Here is an 18250-nt window from a genome sequence, read left to right on the forward strand (position 1 = left end):
ATCTTTATAAAAATCTGTTATGTCAGCTATCATTTCTGCACTTTAACATTCAGTTTATCTGCTCACACAGTTTTAAAATCAGCACATTTTCTGTCATTACAAATCCTGAATCTGTGACTGCCTGAGACGTCCACACGAACCTTCATTCTTAATGTCTCTGCAGTGCAGGCGTGTATGTGTACAGTTGGGTCCAGAATTTGTTGGATAAAGAAAATTTTTTGCAGTTTTGCTTCTGTGCACCAAAATATTTAATATAATATTTAATTTTAAATGCAATGATAGCTCAAGTCCTGATTTTCAGCTGGGCTGAAGGGCTTTAATAAAACATTTGCATTAATTGTTTAGGAGTTGGAGTGCCCAATTTTAAGAGCCTCCATATTAACTGGACAACACAAAACTCATAATGTAAGTTGTCAGGTTTTTAATGCTTGGAGTTAGTGAATATCTGCCTGAAGTCGAGTACAAATAGGCTTCACCAAATGCTGTTTCCTCCATTCCTCCAGACACTGTTAGTACTTGTTTGTTGGACTCTGACTTCTGTTTAGTCCTCAGTAACTGAAACGGATGCACTGTTGGGTTGAGGTCAAGTGACTGACTTGGCCATTGCTTTTGTAGTTTCCTTTTGGGTCATTATCTGTTTGCACTGCCCAATTAGTTTTGCAGCAATCTTTACAGTGAGTACACTTTATAATTCATCCTGCTGCTTCTATCAGCAGTCACATCATCAGTAAACACCAGTGACCCAGTATCACTGGCAACCATAGATGCCATGATGGTGCCTCCACCATTTGGGACAGATCGTGTGGTACACGTTAAACTTGGTTTCATCTTCAGTTGTCTTCTGTGGTCTTGCAGGGTTTTTTTAGTGTTGCTGAACTGACCCAGTGCATTTCTTCTTTTAAAGAACCTAATTGCTGATTTTACATCTCCTGTTAGATTTATTTTGTTCTTTCAGTCTAATGATGGCCTCCTTCACTTCCACTGACATGTCTGTGGCCCTCGTGTTTAAAACGACAGTGAAAATCTATTGAATGCAAATTTAAATAATGCAGATTATGCAAATTTAACACTTAGAATCGGTTTCAGATATCACATCTGCATCGTTTGTTGTGAAATAAGGGAACAGGCCTCACCCACCCATGAAACTGCTCATCAGCCAATTTCCCCATTACTTTTTAACCTCTGTAAATGGGGACTTTGTATACAAATGGCTGTAATTCTTAAACTTTATATTGATTTATTGATTATTATATTGATTTTTTTTTTATTTAAAATATACTGTGGTGACAAAAAAAATTGTCTGTTCAACAAAGTATGGCCCTAACTGAATACAGCGTACATTTTATTTTTGAACTGGAAAAATCAAACCAGTCTGAGAACCAGATCTGAGCACACACGTTTTGTTTTCTTTGGCCCCCACACAGAGCCAGGTAAGTCTCCATATGTGCTTCACATTTGCAAGTAATACCCCCATACTTCACTAAAAACCTTACACCTTAAACTAATGAATTCAAAAAAATCTTATATACACACGCTTCTCATCTGTGAAATTTGAAAACATTTTTTTTTTTTTTTTTTTTTTTTTTTGGCCTGTCCCGTTTGGCTCTTTTTGCCATCAGAATTGTTGTCTAAAGGCAAAGAAAGATGCCCAACGGATTTACTTTACCAAATTGACCATCCCAGCCTTGCCGTAATGGTCCATTTGATTCACCTTTTATTGTTTATTTTATTTTCACTTGCTGAATACGGGACAGACTTGACTGGGGGAAAGAAGGGGAGAAAGAAAGAGGGAAAGAGAAACAGCTGAGAAGAGGGACGGGGGAGAAGGGCAAAAGACAAAAACCAACAGAATGAGCAGAGAGAAAAAAATGCATAGGCCTATATCAATCACCTGGATCACCTGCTGAGAAAGGAAAAAAGAAAACAAGCAGAAGAGAACAAGAGTAATAGAATAAACAACATCACAATGATATATGGGAATATGACAGTAAATACTAAATATTAAACATTATTGTGCAGCACATAAGATCAACAGAACACAGTGTGCTTTGAGGTAGGAGCCAAAAAGGATGTAGTTTGTGGGTGTGATCACCCGTGTGTACACCTGTGAGCATGGACGCGCTTGTTTTTTTCAAAAGGTTCCTTCCAGTGGCGTGTCCAGCAGGGTGGCCTGGGGGGGGGGGGCACAGGCCACCCCCCCAACCAGACTGGCCACCCCAGGTGCCACCCCAAAGGCAAAACAATAAAATTCAATCAAATATCCGATTATGTTTTCACGGTGAAGCTCAGATATCCGAGTGTAAGTGAATGCAGCATCGGCTTCTGCGCTATGTGCATCACGTTAGCAAAGGTAGGAGAGCCAAGCACGAAAGACAGCACTGCAGGAAACAATTTTTCGGTGAAAGAAAATGAGGAGAGAATAAATGTCCCGGTAAGTAATATTAAGTTTGTTGAGTTTAGTAAACTTCGGTGAAATTAGAATACCAAAGAAAAAATAACACTTAAAGAATTATTGCAGCCGTGGAATATTTCAGACAGTATGCTACTGAGGGGAGCTAACATAAGAGTTATGAGTTATAAGATATAATCTAAGTCGTAACATTGCTGTATGGAGCTGCAGATTTGGTTGCAGGTTAACATAGCTGGACTGGCCATCGGGCATATGCCCGGTGACTTATTTATTTATTTTTTTGCAATGGCATGAGGTGGTGGATTGGCCAGATGCAGGTCGATGTGTAAAAATAACTCAGTTGTTTGGTGGTGGCTATGGTGGGGCTTCCACAGAGGCCAGCAGGTGGATGAGGGAAGGGGAGGCAGGAGCAGAGACCCGAGGCAGCCGCCAGTCCGAGAGTCAGGTGAACTGAACTTCATGTAAGAAGTTATGACCTGCAGTCTATCTGGGTCAGATATAAACCAAGTTTAGGTGCAGTTTATTTTCGTTGTGCTGACTTTTTACCCTCAGTTGCAATAACTCGTACTGCGTTCTAGCCAGCTTGACAGAGTTTTTATACAGCTGGGTGGGTGCTATGATGTTACTGATCCATCCATTCGCTTCCGCTTATCCTTTTCAGGGGCGCGGGAGCCTATCCCAGCTGTCATAGGGCGAAAGGCGGGGTACACCCTGGACAGGTCGCCAGTCTGTCACAGAGCCAACACATAGGGACAGACAACCATTCACACTCACATTCACACCTAGTGACAATTTGGATTATTCAATTAACCTATCCCCACAAGTTGCATGTCTTTGGACGGTGGGAGGAAGCCGGAGTACCCGAGAGAACCCACGCAAACACGGGGAGAACATGCAAACTCCACACAGAAAGACCCCGGCCTGATGGTGGAATTGAACTCAGGACCTTCTTGCTGCGCGGCAACAGTGCTAACCACTGTGCCACCGTGCTGATGTTACAGATAGTGAACTTTATTTTATTCATAAGGTTAGTAGAGTTGCCAACGGCTCCTTAAAAAATGGAATGGTCCCTCATTCAGAGAAAATATTACGCGTTTCGTATTGAGCTGAGAAGAGACGCAGTTTGTCCCGTACTTTCGCTATAATGAAAAAAAGACACAAAGCTGGAGTTATTCTATCGTTACGCTGCACAGCTGCCTCTTCTTCTCTCATTCTCTCCCCTGCCTCTCCTGTTGCTACTTCAATCATGAAACTGATCAATGATCAGCTGATCGGCTTTTCTCTCTTGTTTATTTATCGCCCACTTTGCGCCAGAAAGAGGAAACCAGCAGATGTCGCGCTAAACAACAGCAGCACGTTTAAGCTTGATCAGCTGTTCTTAGAATTTATTTAATATTAATTTCTACTATCAGCTGATGTTTGCTGGAGCCACAGCTGTAAAGCTGCTGGTCATGATGTCGGTTTGGATATGTGGTGAGAGGGAAACATGAAGATGAAACCAGGAGATGTCCTTACTGAATCATCAGAGCTGTGATGGAGAAACAGGTTTACCTTTTAGTTCACATGAACGAGTTGAAGGGAAGTTATGAGCTGTTTCTGAGAGACAAATAACACCAGGAGCCTTTTTTATGTAGCTGACAGCTGGTAACTGTGCAGGGGCGGGTCTAGGAAAGTTTTACCAGGGGGCCAGGTAGGGCATTAACAGGGAGAGGGGGGCACAAAGAAATACTTTTCTTTCTTACTCTCATTTAAAATATCTAGCTTTTATTAAATAATTATCTAAATCTTACAACCAAAGTTTTTATCTGATGTAAAATGTATAGAAATCATACATATACCAACAAGACTGTACATCACTGTCACAACAGCATTTGTTTTCATTCAGTCTTTATGGCTTTAATACCTGGTGGGCCGGTCTCTAGTCAAAATGCCCGATTTTCTGTCCCAGTCCAGCCCTGCAGCTTAATACTGGTAGTGTCACCATGCCAGCTGACTGGATTTCATCATCAGCCAGTGTTGTTCTTGATCAATATTACCAAAGTTTACCATAAGGCAGCATAGCAAGTATTTACTTGCTTTCAGGTTTTATTCAAATGTTAGTCTTTTCAGTTGTTTCCCCACTTTTTTCCTGTTTCAAAATCACCAGTTTGTGAGAAGATTATCTTCTTTTTTTAATAGGCACAAAGTTTTGCATTGGCATTGGCTAAATTTCAATTGTTTGTTACAAATGTTCGTATTTTAATATTCAAAAATGTTTTTGCCCAAAACATATGTGTCAGTAAAAATACTGACATATCTCCTTGAATGCTGAGTAAACACTGACAAAGCACTGATTGTATCTCTTGTACTTTATCAACGCAGTATCTAAAAACTTTGCACCATAGTGGTTAAAATCTCATTCTAATAAGAGTTAAAAGCGCATTCAGTTATTAGGTTTACAGGGTTATTGAATTATGGTTAACGGTTGGTAGAAATTTTTTTTAAACATTATCTGCCAATTACATCAGCCACCCTTCTCCAAATCTGTGCCCCTACCTGGCCCCCCCAACAAAAATTTTCTAGACACGCCACTGGTTCCTTCATGTAATGATCTGCTAGAGGGTGTGGGGGGGTCACAGCCCCCGTCCTCCAGGGCATGAAGCAGGTATGGAGGAGATCAAAACTCCAGACATCCAGAGGCCCCCAGAACACAGGAGACCAAGGAAGACCAACAGAGGGGCAGCCGCGCCACTGTCCTAGAAAGAACTGAGGAGAGTCCCAGATGAGGGCTCACTCAGCAGCCGCGGAGCAGAAGCCAGGGGGAGTTGCAGTGACGCGCCCGTGAGCTCCGCCGGCAGCCAGCTGTGCCTGAGTGACCGAGCCCCAGGCCGAGAGGCCGGGGGCACCCCACCTCCGAAGTGGCCCGAGCGAGCCCCAGGCTCCAGGCCCCGATAAGCGGCCGCCAAGGAGTTTGAAAATTTGAAAACATTTAAAAGCACAGTAACACCTGAAACCAGATGCAGTACTTTTTTCTCAGTCCACTACGGTGCAGACATGCGCTGTCAGCTGTGTCCATAAAATCCGCCACTGTCCTCTCAAAAATTACACGGCAACTTGTGACAGAAGTCAAGAAAAACAATACAGGTGCTATGCTGGATTGCTGCCTTGCCCCTGATTTTTTCTGTGCAACTTGGTACAATGCACGATTTAAAAAAACAAAAACAAATAAAAAACAACACTTTTCGTTGCAAGCGCCATATAAAAAAGTCAAAAATGATTTTGTAATCGAAACGGGACTCATTTCATGAAACATTACGATGTTTTATAGATTTGCCACATAAAATCGTTACTATTTTTTTAGGTGCTTTACAAGCGCGTCAAAAAATGTCTGTCTTTAATTATTAAAGGCTTTTATTTCTTAAGTAAGCGGAAGTACCTCTTGCGCTTGCGCACTAGGCTGCCGAGAAACTGGGAAGTGCTTCCAATCTTTTAAAGTGGCACGTCCTGCGTAAGGATCACAAAATTCAGCCAAAATGATCGGTAAAGTAATCGGTCAGAAATATGTGGCCATTGCCAAGTCATGGTAAGAAGTTTTTACGTCGCGCCTGTGAGAAAAAGCGGAAAGAAATCGGACCTGTGCTTAAAAGAACCTCGATGTGTCCTTAGCTAGCATTAGCCGTTAACACAACTGAGGTCATAGTCGTAGGGACATACTGACTTTAGACTGTCTGTTGAAGATGTTATGATTTTTATGTATTAAAGCGAGTGTGAGCTATCTTTTCGTTATTAACTCTGCCTGTTCACAGAGGAGATTGGGAATCGCTTTTTTAAATACATCGAGCTAACAAATTAAACCATGTGATCTCGGGCGAAGGTTTTTAATGTTCTTAATAAATCTGCCGCAAAGGCTGCATTAAACTTTATCCCAACTGGATTAAGGTACAGGATCCCCTCTCCTAAACAGATAAAAGTAAAATGCTCTGGCATATTTTACCAAACAGAAGCAGGTGCAACAGATTTATTTGGGGGGGGGGGGGGGGGGTTAGTTACTTACATCATTTTCCAGCATGTTTATAGCTTCAGCAGATAAAAAGGCATCAACCCTTTTGTCTTCTTCTAATAACCGAAACCACTAAAATGAATATTTGGTTTTACCCAATAAAAATGTATTTCTCTCTTCGGTTTCATCAATCGATGCTGAAATTAATAGAAACACAACGGACAAATTTTCACTGTCTTCTCTCCACAGGCTCCCAACTATGGCAGTATGGGGAACAACTGGAGGTGTAGCCCTAGTGTACGTCACAGACTGGCGTTTGGTTTTGGATTATGTCCCCTATATCAACGGCAAATTCAAGAACGATGACTAACATGTGTCAGGTTAGTCCAAAGAATGGCAGCGTGAAACAGTCATTCGGGAGATTATCATGCACCGTTGAATAATAAATAATCATTTAAAAAGCAGGAACCTCATCCTAAGTTGGACTGACAGTGCTTAACAGAATAACAGGTGGCGTAAAGGTAGATCTAGGCTTGAGACTTCAGTGAGGACCAGGCATCCCCCGAGTCAGTGATGATAGTTCCAAAGACTTTACAAATTGTAGTGAATATATAATTGGTTTGTTAGCGATGACCAGCGGCCCATAAACCAACGGGGAGTCCTTTATGTGAAGTTGACATAGCTGCATGAAAATGAGAACAAACAGCTTATCATGAAGCATATAAAGTGATAGAACATAAAGGGTGTGGGTGTGTGGGGGGGGTTGACCCACTCCTGAAATTCAGAGAAGTTCTGTCTAATTCTGCAACGTAATATGCAGCTTGTTGCAAAAATAACTGATCAGGCTACTCAGTACCAGTTTTACTTTTATGTTGACTTTAAACTTGTTTGAACAGGCAAGAATCACATTTCTCATGTGTGGCATTGTGTAACACTAAATGTTTTCAGCTATCTCTAACAGCACATGTGCGTGATGCTCAAAACAAACACATTCAGAAATATTTTGTTTTTTAATAATTATTCTTAACATCTTTTGGGATAATTCAAACTGCTCAAGTCTAGCTTTGGTTTTCAGTAAATTTTCTTGACATTGTGGATGTCCAGTCTACAGAGGGATGTATGTGACTTTAAAGAAAACAAGTCACAGTACCACAGTCACGGGTTTGTTGGGGCCAAAAGTCGAGTCTTTCAGCATACTTAGGTCTTCAAGCGAACAATTTTGAGTCAAGTGAAACACAGACTCATTTCTTCCAATGCATACAGACCAATCATGAGTACTCACTCCCCAAAATCAAATTGTGAGCCAAGAAAAACCTACAATATTACATGTTTGTTGGGCATAGATATATATGTTTTTCCTGTTTACTGACCCAGCACACAGGCTGTCTATATAATGGTAACAGTCATGCCTCAATCCAGAGGTAAAAGCATCACTGGGTGGAGTATTAGCCCCCCGTTTCCCAAATAGATTCTTTATTAAGTATTGCCTGAACCGCATGACTCAACCGAACAGGATGGGACACTACATTAATATCAAAAACAAACAAGCAGACATACTGTGATTTCCGAAACAAATGTCCGGAGTCGGAGCTGAGATTGAAAAGTCTTCAACTGATGGGAAGGAAACAATGAAGCGGTTTGTCATGATGAGCTCTGTAAGTGCTTGTCGTAATAATGTGAAGATTGAAAATGTGATTACTAAATGTGAGATGTCATCTGACACAAAGCTGCCAGGCGATCTTTTGGTTTAATTTATTTCTCAGTTACAAAGCAGACATTCAGAAAGGCAATGAACAAATTCAGGAGCTCATTATGGTCAGTCACTGGAAAACCCTAGTCATAAAAAGACTTTCTGGTCTGATCAAATTAAAGGGCTTTAGCATGAATTGTGCCCTGGAAAAACAGGGGCACATTTCATCAGCTTGCTAAAAGAAAGTATTGACAATTGTGGCGACATACTCATTGATATATTTTATTTTTCTTTCCAGTTTGTTTTTGTATGTGATTTTTGTTTTTGTCATATTGTATCTTGTTGTCCTTAAAGGTTTGGTTGCTTTAACATAGTAATCTGCAGATGTTTGGGATAAATAAATTAATAACTTAAATGAAACTGGACAGTTCAGAGAGGACACAAGACCAGAATTAAGGAAAGTGGCCTGTTTGAGACTGTATTAGGCAGCTTCTAATGAAAAGACTGTGACCACTGGAAATTTAAAACTCATAGGCATTAACTTTGAATTGGTTCATTCAGTTGATGTTGATTCAATTTTGAATGATGGTTTCAAACGAGAAAAAAATTACAGTTAATAAACAAAAATGCTTTAATATTCCATTAAGTTTTTCTTTTCCGCTTGCCCTCAGCATCCAGCTTTGATAATTTCTTGAACACATTATAACACATGTACCTTCCTCCTCCTCAGGTCAGCGCTGTTTTTTCTTTTTACACAAGGACCTACAGAGAGACCACACACTGCTGCAGCCAGGACCTTCCACTGCATGGCAGGCCACCAGAGACCATCATTCTCACCCTCCAGCTCATTCAGCATTGAACTGTTGACTACCAACGTCCAATGAAATGATCCTTGGGTTTGGCTTTTCAGCGTTCTTCTGCCAGTAAAAATATGAACAGACGAAGAGGAAAACAGTAACGATTTAAACGTGCATTTGGTTTCTTTCCCTGTTCAGATTAAGGACGTGTATTTATTGTAATCATCTGTGGTCTGTGGGTCAAATTTGATTCTTGATTTTTGTGAGAAGTAAAGTATCTGTGATTTCTCCTATATTATGGCTGTTTATGGATTTATTTAATTTGCTTGTGTTCCTGCTGAAGGTAAATGTGCATGAAGCAAATTTAAAAACAGCCTCTCTTACTCATCCTCATAACTGGTCACAATGAAAAGTACTGACAGTTTCACTCTTTTGTTAAAAAGCTATAAAATATCAAGGCACTTAATATTTTTTATTAACAGCTGGGTAATTTTTTAGAAAGCTTTTTTTTTAAAACTTTTTCCATCTCCTTTTACAAAACGTGGTGTAGTAGAAAATACTGGTCCTACACATTAATACATTTTCAATTCTATACAAAGTGAATAGAAAACGTATTAATGTGTAGGTAACAGTTTAACAATTAAACAAAATAAATAAAGTCCGTTAAACTTGGATTTTAATCTAGCTGGCCTACCTGTTACAGCATCAAACTAGTGCAATTGCATTATTGTATTGTGTCATTAGACTTTAAATACAGACCGTTTATCCAGAAATATCCAGTTCACAATAACTAAAAACAAATATCATTTTACAATTAAGTAACATATTTTCCCATAAATGCAGTTTTGAGTACAATTATGAACACGATGAAAACGTTACAGTGTCAAAACTCTGTCATAGTTACTTTCCGCCTATGACACAGCCCACGTGAGACCTGCGCGAGCTTTACTTTCGGACTACTTTACAGCGTGTGACGCATAAGTTACTAATACGGCGGAGTGATCTGTACTCGAGATCTGCAAGATCTCGAGCTGAGACGGACAGCTAGCAGACAAAATTCATGCCTGTGGTAATATTAATAAGGTAGTGAAGTTTTTGTCGTTTATTAGCAAAAATTAGGGGCAGAAATATTGAGACAGCCGGGACCATGGAAAGAAAAAGGTAGGACTTTGTCATGTTTAACCGAGTGAGTTATTGTAATAACGAGGAAATGCACGCACGCCTGCATACATCCGTGGGGCACTTTAGAAACGCTCATCAGTAAATGAATCGATCTGGGGAGGTTTAATTAATTTATTTGCAGCATTACTTTTGTAGCTAAAAGTTGGCTTTAAAGCGGGTGGAGTTCGTTTGGTTTAAAATACTGCAGCTTCAAGCAACAATTGACACGCTATTTGCTACGACTTTGACGTCCCGGTGCTGCTAGCTTGATTAGCTAGCTAAGTTTCATTGTTTACACACGCTTGACTTGCAGTGCGCAGGCCCGTCACAGCTACAGCAGCACGAGCGCTCCAAACTTCACGTGGGGCTCACCATGAGTACGCTTCAGACACGCTTCAGTTAGAGACGGTCAAACAAAAACAACCACGTGGATATTATCAGCTACTGCTGGTCAGACCGCTTTTAACCACAGGGTGGGCTACAGAGGTGCCTGAATGACGTCTCTCGACTTGTTGTCAGCACACCTGTTGGGGTCCCGTGCTCGACAAGTTATTTTATAATATTTCTTTGAAAATATCTTTTTATGTCATTGTGTATTTGGAGTTATAGGCTATATGAGTCTACGTTATTGTGCCTACTCAGTGTTTACTTAATTTAAATTGCAACACATCTGTTTTGTTAGATGTGTTGCAATTTCTGATTCCCTTTTGATTCCCTTTTGGCCAGGCCTCTTGAGAAGGTTGTACAAAACCCTTAAGTACTTTCTGGATCAAAATGGCTCGATGTCATTCATGAGAGATTTCATGAGGAATTTAGAACAGTTTAAATATCAGTAGTCAATTTTTGACAGATGGTCACTAATATCTGACAAATCGTTTCACTTTCTTTTAGTGTAAAGGAGTGTAAATACACATTTAACAAATCATTCATTTGTACTCCGGTCATGATTACACAGTTGTCTTCAGAAAAATAAGTGCAAGTTTAACAGTGCCAATGTAGTAAGTCAAATGAAGCTAAATGCACAGCTGCGTTTATGCCCACCTTCACAATTTTCATGCTAACAAAAAAACAAAACACATCTACTGGGGTGGCCCCAGATACCATTTCGAAGCGTGGCTCTGTCAAAAAGTTTATTCAAAAAAGTAACTGAGAGTGTCTGTGGAGTACTAAACTCTTGGACATCCCAGTTAAAAATAGTGGAATGAACCCAATGACCCGCCTGAGTTAAATGCAATTTTTTGTTCTAACTTTGTTTCTACACAGTGTTCAAATGTGATTATAAAAACAGCTGTGTTGATGCAGAAGAACTGTGTATTCAGACTTTTTTTCCTTTGATCAGGAATCAGTTAGTAATGGGCAAGCGCCTGTTTTTATTCTTGTATATAATGAAGTCTTTATTGTATTATGGATACAGTAGAATTCATTGAGTGTTTTTTATCTGACTTATTAATATTATTTCCTATTTAATTGAGCTGCTTTTGTGGTTTTATTTTTTTATTTTTTTACACCGACTTTAATTTTGACATGTTTTATTTATCTAACTATTTTACTTTATTTAAGCTGTTTTGTTATATGTTGGGTTATATGTTGGGTTTAATGTTTGGGCTGCTCTCACACAGGACTTTCTGAGCTTGTGGGATAAATATTCAAGTACTTGTTGTTTTATCTTAAAGAATTGTACCTGCTATAAGCAGAACTGATGTATCTGAAATACTGTTGATCCCTGGTGGATGCTTGTTTTGATGGTTTTTCTGTTTTTCTTTCTAGTCTACCTGTTAAGCGTATTCTCAACAAGCCGCAGATATTCCGCGGCAGCCCTCACACTGATGTGAATGCTGGCCACTCCCGGGGCGAACAGTCACTCCTGATCAAGGGGCAGCGCAGCAGGCACAACCATCTCTATGACATCAGCCATCAAATAAGGGTAAGACAGTTTGGTCTCTGGTGTTTATGAGGCTTAAAAATGTATACCTGTAAGTTTAAGTTGTGCTTCTTCATATTTAGTTTAACTGCATACATCTGTCCAAAAAACAGAACAACAACTAAACCCTTTGATTCTATTTGCATATGCCATATAAAAATGTCATTTTTTGGAAGAAAAAGTTTTCTTAAATGCAAAAATATTATAAATGATCTCAAGTACAGTCAAATAAAATAAGATGCGTATGCAGCACATCAGTTTCATGCTGTTGGAATCATGTTAAACTGCATTGTCCCTTTTTAAATAAATAAATAAGAAAAAAATATATTAAGCTAAACTAAATAAAAATTTACTATTACTCTGTCTTCCTTGAAGGCTTTCTGACGTTAATAGGAGGCTGTAAGGCATCAGCAAGTTGTATAGTTTAACCAGTTTGGTATCAGTTCAGCTGCATATTTTAATAAAACTTCTGGAGGCTTACTGCAGATTTTTTGCTGTATATAATAACGGTGGAGGATGGAGCAGCTACAAACTTCGCTTTTCTTCACATCAAGTTTGTTGATCAGGTTCTTTGATGAAGGACTCCCGCTAGCTTTTTCCCACTAAAGGTTTAATGGTGATTACAGGAACAGCGCTCCTCTTTTGAACGCTGGAAACATGTTTTCTTTCAGTCAACCTGAGCTCACCGTCTCCGTAACAGCTTGGCTTCTTCGCTCTCCACGTTGTTTAAACAGACTCCGACTCCTCGTTAAAGTGTGCCAGCATCATCATCACTGCTGCTGTTGTTTTATCAGTGCTTACGTTTAAAAACTGGGGTCGGTGTCTAATGTTGTCAAACTTTTTATTCATACGCTGCTGCTGAGTACGTTTCTATTGCAGGACTGTTTAGTCGCAAATGTGGGTGAAACGCTCATGTTTCCATAGTGACATAGTCATGCATTAAAAGAAGTATCGAAGTAACAAATTTGTGTTGAGAATTTTTTATAATCAAAGCTAGAATTTTTATTCTTTGTGGCTAAAATAAGAGTAATTTCAGTCCTGAATTATTAGCTCCAAGTCTGATTTTTGCCACTTCATTTGAGTGTTTGTCATAAACATCATAACCAAAAGCACAGCTCATCAGGCTGTACACTGATCACACTGTCTGCCTGAGGCCTTTTAGCAAACTGTGGTTAAAATTTCATGACCGTCACAGGAACCTCTCTGTCATGAAGCCATCACAGATGAATTGCAGTAAAAACAGACTTGAGTCTGACGTGCTCACTTGTTCGCTTTAACCTACGTAAGGAAGTTTTTCTCTCGTGAATTCCTAACCTGAAATATCCAATTTGCACATGATTTTTGGATGGTAGATTATTACCTCTTGACATTTGAAACCTGTCGTTATTTCATAGTTGCTATAGAGTGCATTGTGTCCTTCACCAGTAAACCTCCCCCAGAGATGAGGTTTTATGATTGACCGTTGACCCTACAAGTGGTAAATGTTGTAAAATTAACATCATTACAGCCTTTTATGTCTGCTGTTAAGCTGAAGGATAGGTGTTTTCCTTGTAGCTATTTACTGCATTTTTGTTTTCATGCCACATTGTGTCATAGTAGTCATTCCATTGCCTTGTAATGTTTTTATAGCCTCTTCACAATTAAATACGGGATGCAGCAGCCACTGCTATACAAGACTGACAGCAGTAAAAATAAAGCAGTAGGATAACTGTTGGCTTTAAAAGTGGCTCTTTTTAAGTGTCATTAAAAAACAAATCTGTTCATATAGTAGAAAACTAACTTACAGTTCTCTCTTAAAGGCTAAGCCTGATTTAAACACAACGCTGCCAGTTCGACAGACAGCTTCCATCTTCAAACAGCCAGTGACCAAAGTAACAAATCACCCCAACAACAAGGTGAAGACGGACCCCCAGAAGGCTGTGGAACAACCAAAACAAGTAAGTCAGAAGCAGAAAAGGTGTGTCAAGTGTTTGTTTGTTTTCTAATGGTAATTTAATTTTGTGTGTTTGTGTGTGTGTGTGTGTGTGTGTGTGTGTGTGTGTGTGTGTGTGTGTGTGTGTGTGTGTGTGTGTGTGTGTGTGTGTGTGTGTGTGTGTGTGTGTGTGAGTGACTGACTGACTGACTGACTGACTGACTGAGATGTTCAGTTTTGGAAACACTGTGCCTAAAATACACAAAAGGTATCTTCCTTTTTGCTTCACTCTTTAGCTGTTCTGGGAGAGGAAGTTGAGCGGATTAAATGCATTCGATATAGCAGAAGAGCTGGTCAAAACGATGGATCTCCCCAAAGGCTTGCAGGGTGAGGTTAACCTTTAAAACTTATCCGTCACATATAATTCAAACAGAAATAATTCTACCAGGTTGACCCATACCACCTGATTTTCTCTTCTTAGGGGTGGGGCCTGCATGTTCAGACAAAACGCTGCTCTCTGCGATCGCCAGCGCCCTGCACACCAGCCCGGCGCCCATCACGGGACAGCTCACTGCTGCGGTGGAGAAAAATCCAGGAGTCTGGCTCAACACTGCGCAGCCTCTCTGCAAAGCCTTTGTAGTGACTGATGATGATATTAGGTGAGATACTTTCATATTTAACACAAAGGAGCTCTGATTTTCTAACTGTAATACTAAGTGATATTATTCATGCATAGGAAACTGATGAAGGCTTGAGTCTGCTGCTGGTGGCTTCTTCTGTGAAGGGTGTCAAATGTAAATCAAGTGCACTCTAAAAGTGCATTTCAACATGTTCCACCACTACCAAGCAGTGAGGTGGTGTTTCTTTTTTCTTGTTGGGCACATGCTGCTGTTTTCAACAATCAATGGCTTGACTGTCAGTGACTGTTTTCTGTTCTCATGTAGCGTACGCCACCACAGTGACAGGTTCTCACAAAACTCTACATGATGAGCTTCAGTTTTGGAATCATTTGGATTTTTCTTTTAAAGGAAAAACTCCTAATGCTAAGGCTCCGGTTGCCCAGGTAACCCTCTAATGTTGGGGTTGCTGAGGCACTCTGTTTAGGGTAAAATCATGTAATCAATTTATTCTTGGAGCGGTCTAGAAACCAAAACTGACCACCATGTATTGACAAATGCACAGTACTCTTCACACTCATAGGTTGTTGCATCCATCACTCACCTCGAAATTTAGAGAAGTTTATCCTGCAACCCGCCCAGTTTGCGTCACTACAGGGGGTTTCTTTTGTTTGTCATCTTTTTTGACTACTGCTTGTAGTTGTTTGCTGAATGTCCCAGACTTTCTGTGGTCGTTACAAATCACTTCCTGTGTGGAGATGGCTTTAAGGTGTATATTGTCAAAAGGCAAAGGCTTGTGACCAGTTTAAAGTAAGAAATAAAATGAAAAAGGGCCTTAAAGCCTCAGACAACATTATCATTATTATTATTTAATCAGGAAGTGAAACTTCAGATTAAGAATCTCTTGTTTCTGTGAAGAACGCATCATTAACCCGGGGAGCTGAGCTCTTGGAGGGAAAAACTCCATACAAGGGGCCCTTGCTGGGTTCACACACTGGACTCCAATAGTAAAACCATTAAATAGGCTTTAAAATTGCATAGTAATGTCACTGAGGACATCAATATCTTGTCTGAAAAAGCTTTGTCAGAGCTGTCAACGGACAAATGCAACTGGTCTTGGTATTCACATTTAGTATAAGCTGGTAGCCGGTCACTTGACCTGTGAGCGCAGACGTTTTCTATTCCAGTGACACAAGAATACAGCTTTAAATTCAGGCTCAACATATAGTGAATCAGCACTTTGTACCTATTTACTGAAGCTCCAGCTAGTATGCTATAGCTGATGATAAAAAACTTGTGCACTGCCAAAACCAGCGCACTTTATTTTTATTGCAGGAAAGTAGATGTTTGACTCTCGGAGCGTTCTGAACCAAGGACATTTCATACTGAGAAACAAGTGTTACACACTGAAAACTTGGGACAGTTGTATCACAAGTCACCATTATTATTTTGCTATTTGACCTTCAGTTCAGGCACATTATTATATAAATGTTAGAAAAACAAACTAAATTCACTGTGTTCAAAAGTTCAATCTTGAGATTTACTTTGTGTTCTGCTTCTCTTTTATGGCTTTGTAATGAGTCATACTTTGCATTTATACTCTTATACCAAATTGAACTATGGTGTCTTTTTATGGGTCACTGGTGAGAACAGCAAATCAGCCTCAGTCCATTTAGCGAAAAGCAAGATAAAATGCAGATATGTGGTTTTTCTTTTTCTTTTTTTTTTTCTTTTTTTTTGGAAACGTGACCACTAACCATGTGACGTTAACTTATCTATCATTTTGGAAGTGTGACAATCATGGTCACAATGTATGATCAAGTGACTAAGGACCCAGTCACACAGGCCTTGAGACCAGTCTGTGACCACCTGGCAACCACTTGTCACTAGGAGAAAATGTGTGTTACTCAGCCAGCAGGCAGAAAGCTCCCTGTCCTTGGTCTCGAGTGATGTGTGTATGACCTCAGGTGAGAAACAAGAATAGAGAACAGGGCTATTTCTTTGTATATTTAATGGGAACCTGTTATTCTGACTTTTATTCTTGGACTCTGCTAAAATAGATTTGCATAACTTGAGTGCATGAGTCAGCTGTTTTACCTCTTCTTCCCTGAAGGCCATCCTCACTTTATGCCACCTGTCTGCTGATTGGCTGCCCCTCAATCGCATACGGTTTGAAGAGCACGGCTCTGAAGCTGCTGTGTTCAGACATAAATGTGTTTCTGAGATCGTATCAAAGATTTGCCCTGTTATTGAGTGTGCATACATACATACATACAATCCTCCTTCACCAGTGACATTAATTTCCCAAAACATGTTAGCATTTTTAGTTATTGTAATGATGTGCAAAGTTTTCTAGACTGAAGTGCTCATATTAAAATTTAGAGCACACGTTTCCATGTATAAGTCATAAAAACAGACTCAATCTCCACAGAGGAGATGCACATTTCTTCTGTGTTCATGTGTTGGATGTATCATCTACAGTTATCAAGCTTCATGTCTCTGGGAATTGAATGTATTTATTTTTTTATTGCTTATTTTGGGTCTGAAAATGAAATGATTTTCTGGAGTGAGCAAAAATAAATAAATAAAAATCAGCCTCCCTCTAAGGTCACGTGGTGGGCTGAGGTGTAGTGTGCGGCTCTTTGGTGGACATCAAATGATTTGCACTTTTCCTTCCCTGAAACTTTTTTCAAGTCGTGAAAGACGTTATGTCATTAATGTAATTATGTGTTCTTGTCTGTGCCCCTCAGGAAGCAGGAGGACCTGGTGCAGAATGTGAGGAGGCGGCTCGAAGAAGCCCTTATGGCTGATATGCTGGCTCATATAAAAGACACCGCTGCAGATGTAGAAGCAGAGGTGAAGGGTGAGCAGGTGGAGAAGGAGGAGTTATAGCCAAGGTACACAGAAAGGCAGTAATCACTACAGTATGGCTGAATTTCTCATGGTTAATTGCATTTAATATGACCTACAGTATATTCCTAAACAAGTAACTCTCCTCTATCTCTCCCACAGACTTGTTTGAGACATTTGCTGGTAAAGTCTTTTCAATGCTCGAATTAACGGCTCCATGAAGGTTTGTATGCAGTTAAACTGAAGCAGACTTTATATGCAGACATTCTGCAGATTTTTTTCCTAACCTAAACAAAGACTGTGGTCTTTAATTTTTTTGTTTTTTAAACATATGACCTTATAATCCTGTAAGGGTGCTCTGAGTTTTCATTTTTACCTCTACTAAAGTCCGGCAGCTGGTTATGGTGCTCTACACAATGCAGTGTTATGTTTAGTTAACAGCTGTTTAAGCTCAGTGTTGAAAACGCAAACCTTTATGTACACGACTGATCTGTGTGTGTGTTACATTTTAATTGGTTTTAAGAAGTGTTTTTATTTCCTGCTATTGCTTTTTATGTTTTACTGACACTGTAAGTTAGCATGTCATGTTTGAAAGCATAGAAATGCAGCAGTATTTTTACATGCCTCTGGATGGTGATGATTACAGTTTCACGGTTCAAACTTCTTCTTTTTTTTGGTCACAATAATTTGAGTTTACATAGCTTTGAACATGAAGCCATGGTATTTGTATTTTCACTATTCTTTGAACAACTACTATTGCATTTCAGTAAAAGGTGCGTTCCCTCGGATCATACAAACACACTGCTGATGTACTGTTTTCTGTCAAATAAAGGCATTTTTCTTATGTGTCCTTTTGTATGTTTGTTTGTAATTAGTGTCTGTTAAAGTGATACCTACAAAAAACGAACTTTAA

At 39.7% G+C, this 18250-nt stretch overlaps 1 protein-coding gene across 1 annotated transcript; it reads left to right on the top strand.

The window, feature by feature from the left end:
• Window positions 1-9839: 9839 nt before the first annotated feature.
• mbd3a (methyl-CpG binding domain protein 3a) lies at window positions 9840-18181 on the top strand. The gene is made up of 7 exons (XM_082512903.1): window positions 9840-10037; window positions 11805-11961; window positions 13758-13895; window positions 14167-14257; window positions 14352-14529; window positions 17238-17384; window positions 17500-18181. The coding sequence occupies exons 1-6, from the start codon at window positions 10024-10026 to the stop codon at window positions 17377-17379; spliced, it is 720 nt and encodes a 239-aa protein (XP_082369029.1). The 5' UTR covers window positions 9840-10023; the 3' UTR covers window positions 17380-17384; window positions 17500-18181.
• Window positions 18182-18250: the final 69 nt, after the last annotated feature.

This window comes from Aulonocara stuartgranti (genome assembly GCF_965226115.1).
Source record: "Aulonocara stuartgranti genome assembly, chromosome: 18".
NCBI classification, from domain to species: domain Eukaryota; kingdom Metazoa; phylum Chordata; class Actinopteri; order Cichliformes; family Cichlidae; genus Aulonocara; species Aulonocara stuartgranti.